Source organism: Crocuta crocuta, unplaced genomic scaffold, assembly GCF_008692635.1.
Source record: "Crocuta crocuta isolate KB4526 unplaced genomic scaffold, BGI_CrCroc_1.0 scaffold705, whole genome shotgun sequence".
NCBI lineage: Eukaryota > Metazoa > Chordata > Mammalia > Carnivora > Hyaenidae > Crocuta > Crocuta crocuta.
This window is the reverse complement of record NW_027527827.1, coordinates 457,567-474,273: the sequence shown is the minus strand read 5'-3', so window position 1 is coordinate 474,273 and position 16,707 is coordinate 457,567. Positions and strand designations below refer to the sequence as shown.

The 16,707-nt window shown below is 48.5% G+C and overlaps 2 protein-coding genes across 2 annotated transcripts in view; one reads left to right on the top strand and one right to left on the bottom strand.

Moving 5' to 3' along the window:
- The window catches only part of STAB2 (stabilin 2), a 145,636-nt gene extending 144,240 nt beyond the window's left edge, over positions 1 to 1,396 (top strand). Inside the window, exon 68 of the mRNA XM_077778501.1 lies at positions 886 to 1,396. Within this exon, the coding sequence (XP_077634627.1) occupies positions 886 to 936 (51 nt within the window). The 3' untranslated portion in view covers positions 937 to 1,396. The remainder of the gene's footprint in view (positions 1 to 885) is intronic.
- Positions 1,397 to 7,351: 5,955 nt separating this feature from the next.
- The window catches only part of NT5DC3 (5'-nucleotidase domain containing 3), a 57,919-nt gene continuing 48,563 nt past the window's right edge, over positions 7,352 to 16,707 (bottom strand). The window contains exons 12-14 of the mRNA XM_077778482.1: positions 15,214 to 15,354; positions 9,393 to 9,457; positions 7,352 to 7,618 (exon numbers count right to left, since the gene is read on the bottom strand). Coding sequence (XP_077634608.1) covers positions 7,366 to 7,618; positions 9,393 to 9,457; positions 15,214 to 15,354 — 459 coding nt within the window. The 3' untranslated portion in view covers positions 7,352 to 7,365. The remainder of the gene's footprint in view (positions 7,619 to 9,392; positions 9,458 to 15,213; positions 15,355 to 16,707) is intronic.

Here is a 16,707-nt window from a genome sequence, read left to right as displayed (position 1 = left end):
GTGAAAGTGGTGTTTTGTAATCATATGACTAGCCACCTTTTGTAGGGTGCTGATACCTTCCTTAATGTAGTATCTAATTTAATCTTCACACCTCCCTGGGAGGTAAATATTATTAGGGCCCTTTACAGATGAGGGGGAAACGGCAGACTTGAAATGATGTCCAGGGCACAGAAGCTCCAAGCAGCGGTGACTGTCCCCACAACCACCACACCATCCTGCCTCCCAACACAAGACAGCCAGCCAGGTGAACAGACCCTCCTACCACAAACGTGTTCACAGGGCACTTAGAGAGGAATTGGTTTAAGCTGTAGGGAAGGAAAAAGTTTTCCTCCACCCTCTTAGGGTCCCTGGCTGGGTCTGAAAAGGAATCTGGACAGATTCGCAGGAGAAAAGCATATAAACTTTATTGAAAGTTCGCCTGTACATGGGGAGCCTTCAGGAGAGAATGAAGACCTGAAATGACCAGAGCAGGAAGCTTTTCTGTAAAGAAACGATACATGTGTGAAGGATTGACAAGGCGGAGGTTTGGGCTTGGGGTAGTAAATGGTGAAGTAAATAGGAAAATAAAGGGTTAGTTTAACCAGATTGTACAGATTTCCTGGCCCCCAATTCCTTGTCTCTGGGGATACGTGTTTTCTTTCATCCTGAAACGGGAGGAAGAGGGACAAGGAGAGGAAGGTTGGAGGGACCATCCTGCCTCTTCTGTTTTTTTCAAAACTTCCTTCAGCTTAAGATCTTAAAAATGCCAAGGTGCCATATTTTAGGGCAGTGTGTTCTGAGTCCCTTCAAGGCTTCAGCTGGGTGGCCAGAAGGACTACTCAACCTGGAAAGATTCGACAAGCAGAAAGTCCTGCACCCAGTTTTTCAGAGACCTCTCTTTTCCAGGACACTGAAGACCAGCAGCTGGACAGCAGTGACCCCCTGGGGGCGCTGTGAGGGCCCAGACCTGCGGCGGCGGCCACCCCCCACGGCCAGTAGCCATCAGCCAGAGCCTCCTCCAAAAGGCTGTCAACTGTGAATCCTCGGCACCACCTGCCTTTCAGCAAGGAAGGTCCTTTAATGTTTTACAGTAGGAAGCACTCAAGCCATACCTCATCTCTTTGGTGAATCTGGAGGATTACCTGGTTTCTGTGGGTGAGGGACCATGTTAAATCCACCCACCAACCCAGGGGGACCCGTCCCGCTGCTGTGCTTCCTTTGTACCTTTATGTGGCACTTAACTACGTCCTTCCCAACACTAACTATGGCCTTTGTCTGATTTCCCTGTTGGATTGTAAGTTCCAAAGGCAGGGACCTCCCTCTTTCGTCTTTGTGTGTCGGCACCTAGCCCAGTGTCTGGTACGTGCCATGTGCTCAATAAATGTTTATGGACGGAAATAAAATCAACAGAACAAAACTAGTGCCTTGGGGAATAAAAATAGTTTGCCATAGGAAGGGTCAAACCATGAAGGTAAAATCCACTTTTTAGGCCTAATTAGGTCCTTTGCATTTAGCCAACACCTGCCTTATAAATTCTTCTTTCTTAATTCTTAATTTTCTTAATTCTTAATTTAATTAATTTCTTAAACTTTTTAATTTTGTTTAAGAAGACATGGAAACCACAATGAGATGCCACTTCACACCCACTATGATGGCTATAATCAAAAAGACACTGAATAACAAGTGTTGGTATGGGTGTGGACAAATCAGAAGCTTCATATATTGCTGGTGGAAATGTAAAATGTAGTGGCCACTTGGAAAAAGGTTGGCAGTTCCTCAAAAACTTAAACATAATGTTCCAGACATTCCAGAAATTCCTAAGTACATATCCAAGAGAAATGAAAAACATGTCCATATAATAACTTATATAGTCATGGTCATAGTAGCATTATTCATAATAGCCAAAAAAGAGAAACAACCCAAATGTCCATCATCTTATGAATGGATAACCAAATAGTGGTACATCCAGTGATGTAGCATTCCACCATAAAAGGAAAATTACTATGATGCATGCAAAAACATGGATAAAATCTGAAAATGCCATGCTAAGAAAGCAGACACAAAAGACGACGGACTGTATGATCCCATCTATATGAAATTTCCAGAATAGGCAAGTTCATAGAGAGTAGATTAGTGATTGCCAGGAACACAGGGAAGGAAGGAATGGATTTGTTTTGGGGTAATGAAAATTGCTCTGGAACTTTCCAGTGGTTATGTGTAGACTCGGGACAGTTGTTCGCTGTACACCGCTCTCTCATCACTGTATCACAGTGATGCGGGATATCTGCCACACCAGGTCCCTGCCCTCAAAAGACCAGAACTGCCCTTCCCATCACTGAGACAAGGAGCACCTTCCGAGCCACCCACCACACACTTCCAGATGTCCCCTAGGGGGCAGGACTGGCTAGGTTTGGGAATCACTGCTGTGGATGGAGAAGTGAAAGCCTGGGTTGAGCAGACCTCAGGCTCTCCTGCTGCCCTCATGGCCCAAATTACTGTTCCATGTCATGGGGGTTTTGCAGTCAGGGGAGAAATTCTGGTGGCCCCAGGGTCTTCAGCTTTTTCACAACTCCAGGAAAGGAGCAGCACACCATCTCCACTAGGACAACGCGCCTACAACAATGCCACGTTTCCGGGAGACCGCTCCCCAAAAAGAATGACACAGAGTCTCCAGTGAGTCCCCCACTACTGTCACAGGTGCAAAGAGGTAAGTGATTAAAAGGAAGACCAGCACGGGCACCTGCGTGGCTCAGTCGGTTAAGCATCCAACTTCAGCTCAGGTCATGATCTCACGGTGCATGAGTTTGAGCCCCATGTTAGGCTCTGTGCTGACAGACTGGAGCCTGCTTCTGATTCTGTCTCCCTCTCTCTGCACCTTCCCCACTCACACTCTCTCTCTCTCTCTCAAAAATAAAAAAACATTAAAAAAAAATTTTTTTAAAGGAAGAGCAGCAGGCTATCCCTGAGAGGAGTAAATGAGGCAAAGGTTCTTGCGCATTGAGAGTCAAAAGAAAATACAGTGAATACATGTGCACGTGTATGCACACACATAAACAATTTTAAAAAATAAGCTCTTCAAAGTATTTGTAAATTTATCTAAAACCCTGTAGTGATTTGACTTCACAGCAGTCACTCCTGGTTTAGTATTGTTCACTAATTCCTGCCTGTAAAACACTGCTTCCAAGTTTGAGCTTTCCTGGTACTTTGCAGGGAACCACGTGGATGGCCATGTTCTCCTTGCTCTCAAGTGGGAATAGAAACTCCAAGGGGTTCTCTGCTGCCTACCTGAGTCTGGAGCTCATGCCAGTTTTCCGTCTGTGCCTTAACTACCGTCTTCAAGCTCTGAAAACAAGCGAGTGTGCTTTGCTGGGCTGTCAGGACAAAAAGAGCAAGAAATGCCCCACATGTCTTCCTCTCCTCACCAGGCTGTTCTTTTTAGGGCACGTCAGAGTTGGATGTGGCTCTGCCACTAAAGCACACAAAAACACACAACCTCACAATGGACTGGACGACATAATTCAAACTTTTATTTGGCACTAGGTTCAATATCCTGTCACATAAAATCAACACTTAGAATAAATAGCAAATTCACATTCAGAATAAATAGGAAATCTACCTAGTCTGCATCTATCATGCCTGATACCATATAGGCACAACCTGTCTTTCTTCTGAATAGTTAGAACACGGTTTCCTCAGTCCAGGCTCAAGTGTGTCGTACTCAAAAAGTACAGAGGGGCTGTAGCGGGCTGAGTCCCCAGAGGAGATGGGAGTTCGCATGGAGGAAGAGTGTGGGGGAGTGTTCTTGGGATGGCCACCTGGAAATGGAAGAGAAGGACAGAGAAGGGAAGGAGGTGGGGGCTGGCTGCTCCAGCAAGGGGGGAGGACTTTGTCTGAGGCAGGGCTTTTCCTGGAGGACAGCTCTCTATGACATGGGCCAACAGCTGAGGATGCTAAGCCAGCAGCTTGCCCGGCAGCTGGGGGCGGGGGGAGGTCCTGCGGTTGGGAAGGGTGTTCTGGGTGGCCGAGCCCATCACCAGCTACGAGCACTGACCACAAGTCAGTGCAGTGAAGGACAGTCAGCCAGCACCCACACCACACAGGAACGCTGTGTGCTGGAAACCCTGGCCACAGATGTGCATGGACCGGAGCGCAGTGCACTCACCTAGAGAACATCTCTCTAGCGGCCGCGCGCAGCTCTGACAGGGCTCATCTGCATGCTTGCAGCGAGGGGAGCCGGCCTGGCCACCAGCACAAGCCACTAGAGCAGCGGTGGGCAAACTCCGGCGGGGGAGCCAAGTCTAGCCCGCAGCTGTTTTTGTACATCAAGTGGTGACGGAACACAGCGTGCCCGTTCCTAAAGCAGTGGCGACAAAAAATTGCCTGCAAAGCTGCAAGGGCTTCCTATCTGGCTCTTTACAGGCAAGGCTTGCTGAATCCTAGAGAAGCTTCACTCCTTTTTCTTTCCTTAATCTGCCAGGGTGTTAACGGTTAGCTGAACTTGGAGCCAGGCCCTCAAATGCGAATGCAAAAAAAAAAAAAAAGAGAGAATTGGTACAAAAGGAAATTAGTATTAAGAGGGCAAAATACAGACTCCCTAGCAGTTGAATAGAGCAATCAAGGAACCCTGCGTCTGGCCAAATTTAGTCTCAGAGCATTCTGGAAGAGGGCTCCCGAGTGGGCCTTTGGCAGCAAATGAGCCTTCAGCAGAAGGAATCAAGTGCAATACTTAACATACTCTACTGCTTAAAAGGCCGTTGGGAGGAAAAGAGAGGAAAAGCCATTTAGTTCACCCAAAGCTAAATTAGCTAGGAGGGAAGACTACTTCTCATTTCTCTTCTGCAATAATTAAGAGGCCCAATACATCCACAGCAACTAGTCATTTAGTCTAAGATGGGCCTGAATCAGTAACAGGTGGCTTATGTTACATGGCATTAATGGTGATGGCAGGAAATGGAGCTGAGGAGAATTAAAAAGAGAGAGAGAAGAAAAAAGAGGCTATGTGAGGAGAAAAGAGGGAGCTCTAAGCCAAACTCCTAAAATATTTTAAGAGCTGAGTTTCATCCATAAACGACTGCGACGCCAGCCGTGCAGGTCCCTGCCACCAGTCGGCCGCGGGAACCGGGAGCCGTGCTGGGCTGCCGCGGCGGCGACTGACCGTCCCGTACCACCAGCCTAACCAAGCCTAGAAACAGAACATATTTTATAATGTGCAGACCAATTTTATTGAGTTCACTTTCCAAACGGATTTTTTTCTAAATGGTAGAAAAGAGGCTCACTTCCCTTGTACCAATATGCTTGCATCAGTGTGCGCAACAGCGAACTGGAAAGGACAGAATGCCCGGTGCGGCGTGCCGGATCCCAGTGGAGCCATGAGAGGGACAGGGTAAAATCTGTCCTGACTGAGCGCACACAAGAATGCCCGTGCCTGTCCTTCGCATGGGAGCGGCCGTCCGGACGCAGGCTGCCGGCCCCAGTGTGGGTTCAGTCCGCCTGGCACCTGCTCCGTGGGACCCGCTGACATGGACGCCAGACTTCTCCACACGCCAGATCTCAATCCCGCCATGTCCAATGGCCCAGAAACTGAAACCTTAATTGGCAATATATTGTAAAATTTATTATTCGTCCCGAGAAAATGTAGTTCTCCCCTAAGGTGTGGGTCACCTAACCCAGCTATCCATAAAAGACAGTTTTAAAAACATCTCTACTTCATTCTTGAGTAAACAAAACACACTGTAACATGTACCTAACATCCAATGGCTGATCAGATTAAAACTAAGGTTTTTTTTTTGTTGTTTTTTTTGTTTTTTTTTTTGCTTCCTCCCTCAGCTTCTCCAAGCAGAAACTCTAAAGCCCAGAGCACCATCTCGTCCACTGGGGACCCTAACACCAAGCAGTTCTGGGCACCCACCTGCACCTATTAAATACTCATCTCCAATACCCTCCGATGCTTAAAACTTACAGGTGCTAACACAGCAAACAAAACGCCTACCCCATTCCCAAAAAAAGAATGGATACTGTGTTTATAACAAACATTTACAAGTAAAAAAAGGGGGCCAAGTTGGGTCTACTGGGTCTAAAGGGCATTATCAAGGGCATCACGAAGGATCCCATGTAACTCATTTCATTTCTGCATGTTGGCAGGTAGCCTAGGCAACACCAAGCTAGCAGTTCATTGACAACTGGTTCTGATACATTTGCCGGACTAAAACGCGGACTCAGCAAGCACTCTCCACAAGCCCCCTTCCGTGGACCTGCCATCCTTTAGGGTGAAGCCTGAGAGTCACTCACCTTGGGAGAGAATGAGACACCTGGGGGGCTGGCTGCCCCTAAGCCTCCTCCGGGCCCCCACGCCCTTAATCCTCTCCCACCTTAAGCACAGCCACCTCAAGAAAACCACCCAACTCCCCCAAACAGCCACACAAACATGGCAGGGAGGAAATGTAAGGGGAGGAGAGGACTGGGGGTGCTATGCAGTGACAGGGCCCCCTCATCCCCACCTGCTGGTTAACGCGTACGTTTTAACAAGATGCCAACACAACCCAGCAGGGGTCACGGCGTAGCATTTCAAGGACATTTCTCTGCCTGTGTCACTTTCTGCCCTCCAGTGGGCACACCAAACCAATGCCTGGGTTGGCGTTTTCAGTGGTGAACTCCTGCAAGGCCCATGACAAAGTCACGGCGTCCTCAAAGCCGGATCGCACAGTCTGTCCTGCCGGCAGGAGTAAACCAGAAGCTCTTCTGTCCCTGCCCTCCTGCCCCGGGGGAGGACTGAAGCCGCACACCACCGGTGGCACCGCGTGGCCTCCGCAGCGTGGAGCAAGACACGGCAAGCCGACACGGGACGAGCACGGGCCCAGGGCTCGCACGTTCTCCTGTTCTCTCACAGAAGACGTTGCAGGGAGGCCGGGTCTCCCTCCAGACGAGGCACCAGGATGCAAGGCCCTCGTGCTGTGTGACCTGGGNCCCGCCCGCCACGTCGCTCCGCTGAGCGGACCCACCCGGCAGCTTCCGACGAGCAGTTTGTCGCAGGTCACGGGGCCCCTGCGGCTCCCGACGTGCTGCCTGCCGATATTCAGCCCGTTTCCCACTGAGAAGTCAACGTTTCAGCACTTCAGCTGCTGGAACTGAGATGGCAGCAGGGGCCCCGAGAAACCGACGCCGGGATAGGAGCGCAGGAAACAGTCTCCATTCGCAGCGCAGCCAGTACCGCGAACGCAAAGGCCGGGCCGCCGCGCCGCTGGCTTCTGTCCTGGCAACTGGGCGAGCGGTGTCCGTAAGGTAGGAAACCAGTACCGAAAGGCGTGCTGTGTCTCTCCGGAAAGCAGCCCCCCTTTGCGCGCAGGCCGCCCCCAGGTCCGGCCGGTTNGGCGGCTGCTGGCTGGGCCCTCACTCGGCCTGGGCCTCGCGGAGGAGCGGGAGCCGTGGGCCTGGGGCCCGGTCCGACCACGCGGGGAGCTCGTGCTGCAGCGGAGTCCTCCGGGGGTAGAACGTGTGGCTGACGTCGTAGTTCAGCAGGCAGCTCAGCGACGCCATGTAGATGTCAGCAAAGCGTGACAGGCGCCTCAGGAAGTAGGTCGGGTTCTGGTCTGTGCGGAACAAGCTTCCGAACTGGGTGTTGAAGAAATTTTTGGTCATTTCTCTGAAGAAGCAAGAAAAGGGCAAAGCAAGAGAGAACAGTTCAGGAGAGTCTCTTTTGCAGTTCCTGAAATTAAAATCCCCTTTTCATTTTCATAGGACTCAGCTGAGGGGAAAATCAGCCTAGAGCAGCCCCAGCCTCTAATCAGGAAAATTGTGGCCAACCACCCATCAAAATGACCATGACCACATTTCCCACTCAGGTTAGCCAGAGGACATGTGGATGGCCCTCTAAACATACCCATCATGTTTTCCAAACCAAACCAGAGGAGGCAGGAGAGGGGGTACAGATGCACAATGTTCTCAGTGTCCAAACTTCCCTCAGCTACGGAATGGGATCGACACCCCGCTTTCTACATGGTTACAGTGAGAACTGAGTATGGTAACACAGGTAAAACCGTATGAGAAACTCCAAAGTACTTCGATGTCTGAGAAATTAAGGATTATTCTGTAGTGACGTAAATAAGTCTCCATTATCTGCTACACAGCTCCAAGCACCTCACTGCCTCCTTGCAGCCCAGGTGACAGCGTGTTGCAAGGCTGCTCACCCAGCCCAGGCTCTAAGCCCCTGCAGCCATGCATCTGTGTGGAAATCAACACCCTGTCACACACACAAACACATACACATGCAAACAGGACAGGCACACCACACTGTCAGCTGGCTGGGTCCCCTATGCACAGAACAGTCCAGCAAGGTAGAAAAATACCACTTGACTATTAATAAATCAGTTACAAACACAGCAGAAAATGGAACCACATACATAACTGTGTGACAAAAGTCACTAGCTGGTATCAGCCATCTGTACAGTCCGTGGTGACAGTAGATGCTATGACAAGCAGAGCAGAAAATTTTAAAAACTCTGTTAGGTCTGCAAGCGGAGCAACATAAATGGTTTTTATAATTTTGGTGAAAAGTCTCATTAAGGCATGAGGTTGCCAGAGAGTTAAATCCCAAACCGAATGTGAAGGTGAAGTGGCTCAGTCATCTGACAACCTGAGATGCCTGGTCTGGCCCTTGGATCATGAGGCCTGAGGTTCAATCACATGAGAGGCCTCCCCGCCGCCTCTCCCCCTCTCAGGCAATACTTTTAGGCCAATATTAGAATAAGAATCAAGTCAGAATAAGCCCTGGGCAGCCAACACCAAGAGAGAGGAAGAAGGACTAAATTCAACATGGAGGTGGCCTCTGCAGTCCCAAGGGAGGACTCTGTCCCCTCCCCATGCTGCCCCCCAATCAGGCTGTCCCCTTGCACAGAGGCCAGAGCCCAGGCAGTGACTGTTCCTTCCAATAAACAGCGCCTACACACCCAGCATCCTTCTCAGGCAAGCACGACTGTCCATGGGTCTCCTTCCAGCAACTGTTCCCGGAAGACGCCCACCCGCCCGGCGTTCTGGATGGCAGGCGGGCCATGCTCACCAATAAACGTTCTGACACTGAATGCTGATACACCCCTGGTAACATTAAGCACCAGGCTGTAGGGCCCCTCACCGCGGTTCAGAGCCTGCCTCCTCCACTGTCCCAGGAGCCACGCTGTGCTGCCCGCGTGACCAACAGCTGGGCCACCAGCTGCCGGAAGGGAAAAGTCAAACAGGCCGGGAGGTGGGAGAAAGGTCGCTGCTGCCTCAAGTGTCACATATCCCTCACGAAGGGCAGACACAGCTAGTTCTGGAGATGGGCCACATTCATACCCAGCAGCTAAGAAAGAATGGCCACCTCAGGCCAGCCCTGGGGAAGGCGTGTGACCCGCGCAGGGCATAGACGGGGTGGCCCCTCTTACCTCATCTCCTTTCTTTCCTTTTTCCACTCCTGCAACACCAGCTGTGACTCCACATCTCTGTGAACCTGCAGGACAGGACACACGCTAATTACTGAAGATGCTCGGGCTGCAAAGAAGCTCAGTAGGTTATGAGAATTTTTTAATGGGCAGCTTTTCTTGGAAGAATTTTATTCCCTTGAGGTCAAAGAGACAGGCGCTTGTGTGAAATAACGCATTTTCAGGTTCCTGGCTGCAGTCCTGCTTTCTTCACCAAAACTAAAGGTCTAAATAGCCAACACTAGAAACGTGGTTTAATAAATTGAGATGGGGCACCTGGGTGTCTCAGTTGGTTAAGCATCCAGCTTCAGCTCAGGTCATGATCTTAAAGTTCGTGGGTTTGAGCCCCGCATTGGGCTGTGTGCTGACAGCCAGAGCCTGGAGCCTGCTTCAGATTCTGTGTCTCCCTCTCTCTCTGCCCCTCCCCGACTCACACTCTGTCTCTCTCTCAAAAATAAAGAAGCATAAAAAATTTTTTAAAAAGTAAATTGAGATGGAACATTATAAAGCTATTAAATAAATAAGGCCCCTATTAAACTGGAGCTACTAAAGTACTATGAAAGGCTATTAAATATATGTGCATCATATATGTGTACCATGTATCGACTACACATATGTATCACATATATAAACGTATACTTAATGCACACCACCTATTACACGTATTACCTGTAGGTATAAACACAAAAATGGCAGTTTAGTGGAAACTATTTCAGCAGGTATAACAGCACATCGCTAACTGCAAGCATGTCAAAATATGTGCATATATTTGGAAATTAACATGGAAAATTTTCTTTAATCTGTGCAAGGAAAGTAGGGTTATAAATGGTTTTAATGTTTTTCCTAAATATTATTTATCTTTTAAAGTGTTCAAGAGAGGGACGCCTGGGTGGCTCAGTTGGTTAAGCATCTGACTCTTGATTTCAGCTCAGGTCATGTTCTCACAGTCCGTGAGTTCAAGCGCTGCATCAGGCTCTGTGCTGACACTGCGGAGCCTGCTTGGGATTCTCTGTCTCCCTCTCTCCCTCTGCCTCTCTTCCACTAGCACCCCCTACCAAAATAAATAAATAGATTTAAAAAAATAATAAAGTGTTCAAGAGAAAATAAATACTTGTTTTGCAAACGACAAGAAGATGGAAAAGCAGAGAATTTTCTGGTTGGGCTGAAATGTAAGCAAAAGGCAAAAAGAACACAACCGTCCACAGCCTAACAAATGGAATCTCACAAGTCTCTCTCCAAGGCTCTTGGGGCAGAACAGAAACAGTGTGCCAGGGTCAGAGGCGCACGTGATAGGAGGCGACAGGTGGGGCTCCCTGGGATCCATGGTCACAGGGGCGGCCCTGGACCCGGAGGAAAATACCAAACAAGCAAGCCATCTGCTTCTCACGTGGGAGCCAAGGCACTGTTTACCGCATCTGCCCAGCTCAACAGCCTAGCAGTCAGTCGCTGAGGTGATTGCCACTGACACAAAGCCTATGATGACAGAGCCTATAACGTGGATATTTTCCCCAATACCACCGCCTAGCCCACCAGGAAGCAGCTACCCCTGGGTGGCCACTGTCTGCCTCTGCGTCACTGGAGCCGGAAGACAGATCCAGCACTTCTGGGGGTGATGATACAGGGTCTATGAGCAGAGTTTTCATTTGTTTTCACGTTTTAATCAAGAAATTACTCACTATAGAACTGAGGCTCTACAAAGTACGTGACTAGATCAAAAAAGGTAAAATGTGTGGGGCACCACAACACATTTTTATACACATGTTACACACACATACAAACACGTATGTACACGTATGTATTCAGCACACCTACCATGTGCCCAGCACTTCACTGCATACATGCTGAAAATACAACAGAGGATAAGACACAGTCCCCTGTGGGGGGTCACAGTGACAAAACAGTGACAGCACAGAGAGCGAGAAGTCAGTCTGAGAGGGAACCTCCACCCCGACCTCTGCCCACACACCCTTCTCCACCCCTACAAAAGCACCCATGTCCTTGCCTAGCAGGAGGGTCCCTTACCCTGCCCATACCTGCAGGAGGGAAAACTCTCTGGTGAGGGGATTACCAAGGGTAACAACCCACCCACCCCACCCCCTGCTCTCTTCTTGGAAACTAGCTGCCACAGGGCATGTGAATTCTCCTCCCATCTCTTGCCCTGCAAGTGGGCCCCCACCTCAGGGTGGGCTCTGCAGATGTGCAGTCAATCTAGACTCCTTCTGCTGCACCAGCCCCCCCTCCCAGTGTGAGCAGGGTACTACGATCCAGCCCCCCAAGGCCTCTAACAGAGGGGCACAAATCCAACCCACCACCCACTTTTTCCCATCAGCTTCTGAGCTTAAGAAAAAGTTCCTTTCTAAATGGTTGGGGGTAGGAGGAATCAAAAAAAGAATAATTTTATGATGCATGAAAATGATACGATGATTCAAATTTCAGTGTCCACCAACAATGTCACAGGGACACCACAACATGCCCTGCCCATGGCTGCTTCTGTGCCATAAGCACAGCTGAGTACCGCTGACAACCTGCGTGGCCCACAGAGCCCGCCAAACTGACCGACCTGGCCCTTGGCAGACATTTGCTGACCCCCCGAGGTAAATGTGCTTGTGACCTGACAACCTGGGGCGACTCTACCCCCATCGGCCGGCATTACCACCATTAACCACACCGTTCTGGGCTGTGCATCAATGCCGGTTACCAGCACCATCTTCATTCTTTACAGCCACTTTCTTAAAACCAAAATCATACGCTTGTATTGAATTCATCAGACCTGGCTCCGAACGACACTCCGCTGGCTCCGCATATAAAAAGAAATCCAACCCAACTTCAGAGGACAAGTTTTTCTCTTCAGAAAATAGTCCAAACAATGTGCTATGTCTCTGAAAATAACCCCCAAAGGGGAGTTTCTAGAAACATGTGACACAGGCTCACTGGAATAATCTAGCTTTTCAGGTGAACATGGGGCAGTAGGGAGGGTGGAATGGGAACAGGAGGAACAGTGAGAAATGACATTCATTTGGATTTTTTTTTTTTTAAATTACCTGCCATACTTCTCTATATCCTAGTGAGTCTAACCCAACAGAAAGCGGTAAAAAGTCCCAGAGCCTGAGGCAACAATATGAGGTTAAGACTCTAGAGCCAGACTGCCCAGGTCTATGTTCCAGCACCTCCCCTTCCTTCAGCAAGTTATTTTCTCCTCTGTGCCTTGGCTTCTTCATCTATAAAATGGGGGTGTTAGTGCCTACTTCGAAGGGTGGTTTTGAGAAGGAAATGAACATAAAGCCCTTAGCATCTAGAACAGTGTCTAGAATATGGTATCTAGAACATGGTGTCTAGAGCATCGTGGCTAGACCGTAGTTCTAGAACGTAGTTTCTAGAACATTCCTAAATAGCTTGCTTCTGCAGTTCACTAACTTTGGAATTCAGGATAAGTTACTTATCTTTCAGCCTCAATTTCCTCTCTTACAAAATAGGGATTGCAATGTAAATGGTAATTCCTTTTCTTCCTTCCTCAACCTTATACCTTATATGTTTCTAAGGTCATAGAATATTTTCAGCACTTCCATTCTCTAAAACACACATTCCTTAGGGGTGCCTGTATGGTTCAGTCAGTTAAGCGTCCAACTTCTGCTCAGGTCATGATCTCATGGTTTGTGGGTTCAAGCCCCATGTCAGGCTCTGTACTGACAGCTCAGAGCCTGGAGCCTCCTTCGAATTCTGTGTCTCCCTCTCTCTGCCCCTCTCTTACTCACATTCTCTCTCTCAAAAATAAATAAACATTAAAAAAATTTTTTTTAAACACACATTCCTTAATCACAAACTCTTTACATGGATCAGAGAGTGGAAAACAAAAAAACTGCCCTCAAAGCTAAAATGCAGTGACACCATGCACGTGCAGCTCGTGTCTGTGTGTCCACTCAGCTGCCCCCATCACAGAGGGATGCTCCTGAGCTGAAGGGTCTGCCACACCTGAGACCTCGAAACCAAAGGGCAGGGAAGCACTTTCACGTTGTGTGCAAAAGCACGGACTTGAGCATCACACAGCCTAAGTTCAAGTTCTTCTTTGTCATCTTACGACCTCAGGTAAGAGGTAAGGCCGCCTAACCTTACCTTATTCTAAAACAGCCAGTTTCCTTATTCTAAAGTGGAAAAGCTGTACCTCCCGCACAGGGCAGCTGGGACCATCAGTGAGTAACGTGTGGAGAGCGAGCACTCAGCATGTCTGGCAGATGAGAAGTAGCTATTATTACCGTGTGACCTAGGCATAGACTTGAAGCTGTATTAACCCAGAATCAATGCCTTTTATTTTTAGAAAAGCATTTCAGGGACAAGCAGAATAAGGGAAACAGAGCACACTGGAAACAAGGCCTGGGACGTGCAGGGACACACGCCCTGGAATGTGTGCACCCTGGAGCCACCAGGCCTTGTGGCTTCTCCTGAGCTCACTGCCAGCTGCCTCACCCGGGCTGCCAGCTGGGCCTGGAGAGGCGGTCCCGTGCCCATGTCCACAGTGGGCCTGGTGCGGCGGTCCCCTGCGCGTGTCCCGCTGGGCTTGGCCAGGAGGTGCCCTGCCCGGGTCCACAGTGGGCCTGGTGAGGTGGTCCTCCGCCCGTGTCTGGCTGGGCCTGGGCCTCTGGTCCCCCATCTGTGTCCCGCTGGGCCTGGCCAGGCGGTGCCCTGCCCGTGTCCACAGTGGGCCGGCAGGCTGTGGGCAGCAGGCCGGGGCCAGAGGCTGCAGGTGCAGCAGCCGAGAGCACAGGCGTCCACGCTCCTTGCCCTGAGAGTCAGCACTCGTACTGAGATGGCTGCTGGCTAGACCAGCAGATCCGAGCAGGAAGCGAGGTGTCTCAGGAGCCTTGGGAGTGGGTCCCCAGCTGCAGGTCAGAAAATCACCAAAAACAACATTCCTCACCGACTGTCCCAAACTGGCTACATAACTTACACCAGCAAAAACTGACACTGAATCCACAGAGCAAGCAAATTGTAGGCATTATCTTCAAAGTCAAATGGAGGCAGCACGCAGGGATCTTCACTTTTGCTTTGAGACTCTCTCCAGTAAGCTGCGGTGCCTAGCCTGACATATTCATCCCGCAGGACCCTTGTGTTACAGATGGGGAAACTGAGGCCCAGAATGAAGAAGTCCATAGCAGGCTAAAATCAGAAACAGGACTAGATCCAAACATTCTTGAATCCAGCAGTCTCACGGGACCTCTCCCAACAGAATGTGAGTGGGAAGTGAGGACACATGGATTCCCCCCGAAAGACAACTCTACGGAAGTGAGGACGCATGGATTCCCCTGAAAGACGACTCTACAGAGACCCCTATGATTACATGGCCCCATAAAGTTCTTTCTCCAAATGAATGTACAGGGCATTTTTATTATTTTTAAATTTTTAATGATTATTTTTGAGAAAGAGAGAGAGAAAGAGCACAAGCAGAGGAGGGGCAGAGAGAGAGGGAGACTCAGAATCCCAAGCAGGCTCCAGGCTCTGGGTTGTCAGCACAGAGCCCGACGTGGGGCTTGAACCCATGAACTGTGAGATCATGACCTGAGCTGAAGTTGGATGCTTAACCGACTAGACTACTCAGGCGCCCCCGCAGGGCATTATTAAAGTCCTCTTTAGGGAAACTGGCAAAACTCTCTTAGGAGCAAAACAACCCAGGAGTTATTCTGTAGGATGACTCATATAACCACAATTAAAAAGAAAATATCTGAAATAACTCTGATTAATGGACTAACTTCAGACTTATAGAAAAAGTAGAAGAGAAAAAAAAATTCCAAACCTGCATCTGCTCCAATAACCCGGTCAGGGTCTGCAGCCACGTCATGGTTTGGATGTACTGCTCTGTGTTCATGATTTTGAGCTCAGATCTTAACTCTGGGATAATCGCACCGGTTCGCCAGCCATGCTTCAGGGTCAAATCCTAATCGCAAAGATCACAAAAAGTCAACACTCATCTCAACAGAATTTAAACCATTCCATTACCTTTCCCAGATGCAACAGGTGTTCACTGAATTACTCTTCAAGTGTAATGGTTGGTTATTAACCAAGCCAAATTCAATGAATTACATTTAATTAAAACCAAGTCAGCCCCAGGCTTTGACCATTAACACCCAAAGAAAGTTTCTGTTCTGGGAATAATTGCTGTGAATCACAGACACAGGGTCTGAAATCATTAACCGTGGTCTGTAAAACAACAATTAGGTCAGGGGCAGAAAAAGGCTCAACCGAAATGCTGACTGAAAGTCTTCATTCAATTCATCCACAGACCACTAGGGATCACCCACTGTGTGTCAGGCCCTGTGGATTAGGGGAATCCTAGAATCTCAGACTCCGAATGATCCTACAACACACACATACGTGATCACATTTTTCATCCCAAATACAGTAATCTCATGATTTGACAAAAAGCCAGAATATCTGACATCAGCTATATCCTGAAAGATCTAAGATATACAATCACCCATACTAAATGGTCATTCATTCTCTCATTTAGCAAATATGTATTAAATCCTTACAACTGCTAGGCCCTATTCTAGATACTAAGGAGAAAACAATGACAAAAACAGACAAAACCTTGCCCTCTTGGGAAATACAAAAAATAAGCAAGTAATATACAAAAGCAGGTGGTGATAAAGACAATGGTCAAAAATTAAGCAAAATAAGAAAGAAAAAAGTTACCATGGTATATATATTAAGTGGTTAGGAAAACCAAGCCAATAAAGGGACCTTTGAGTAGAGATCCCCAGGAAGGAGAAAAAGTATGCAAATACGTGGGAGGAGAAAAAATCAGTCTGAGAAAAACAGTAAGTGCAAAGGCCCCGGGGCAGGAACATGCTTGGGGTGGTTATTAAGGAATAGCAAGGCAGGAAGCCTACACAGAGTGGGAGAGAGGGCAATGGCAGGTCATGCCTTCTAGGTCATGCTGGAGGGCAAGTCAAGCAGGGCCTTGTAGGAAACAGTAGGAAATCGGGCTTTTACTCTGAAAGAAAGGAAAGCTTTAAGGTTTTAGAGAATAAAGTGGTATCAGGTTTACAACTGTAAATATTCACTGGGTATTCATCTAAAGCTAGAATCCCCATTCTGTAAGGCCTAAGGATGACTATCTTCTTCACCCCCTGAATTTCCTTATACCTTTCAATATTTCTCCTTCTCCTATAATACATAGGAATCCATGGCACAACCTTTTTTAAAAAATTATTTTTAATGTTTATTTATTTTTAAGAGAAAGAGACAGAGCATGAGTGGGGGAGGGGCAGAGATCAAGGGAGACACA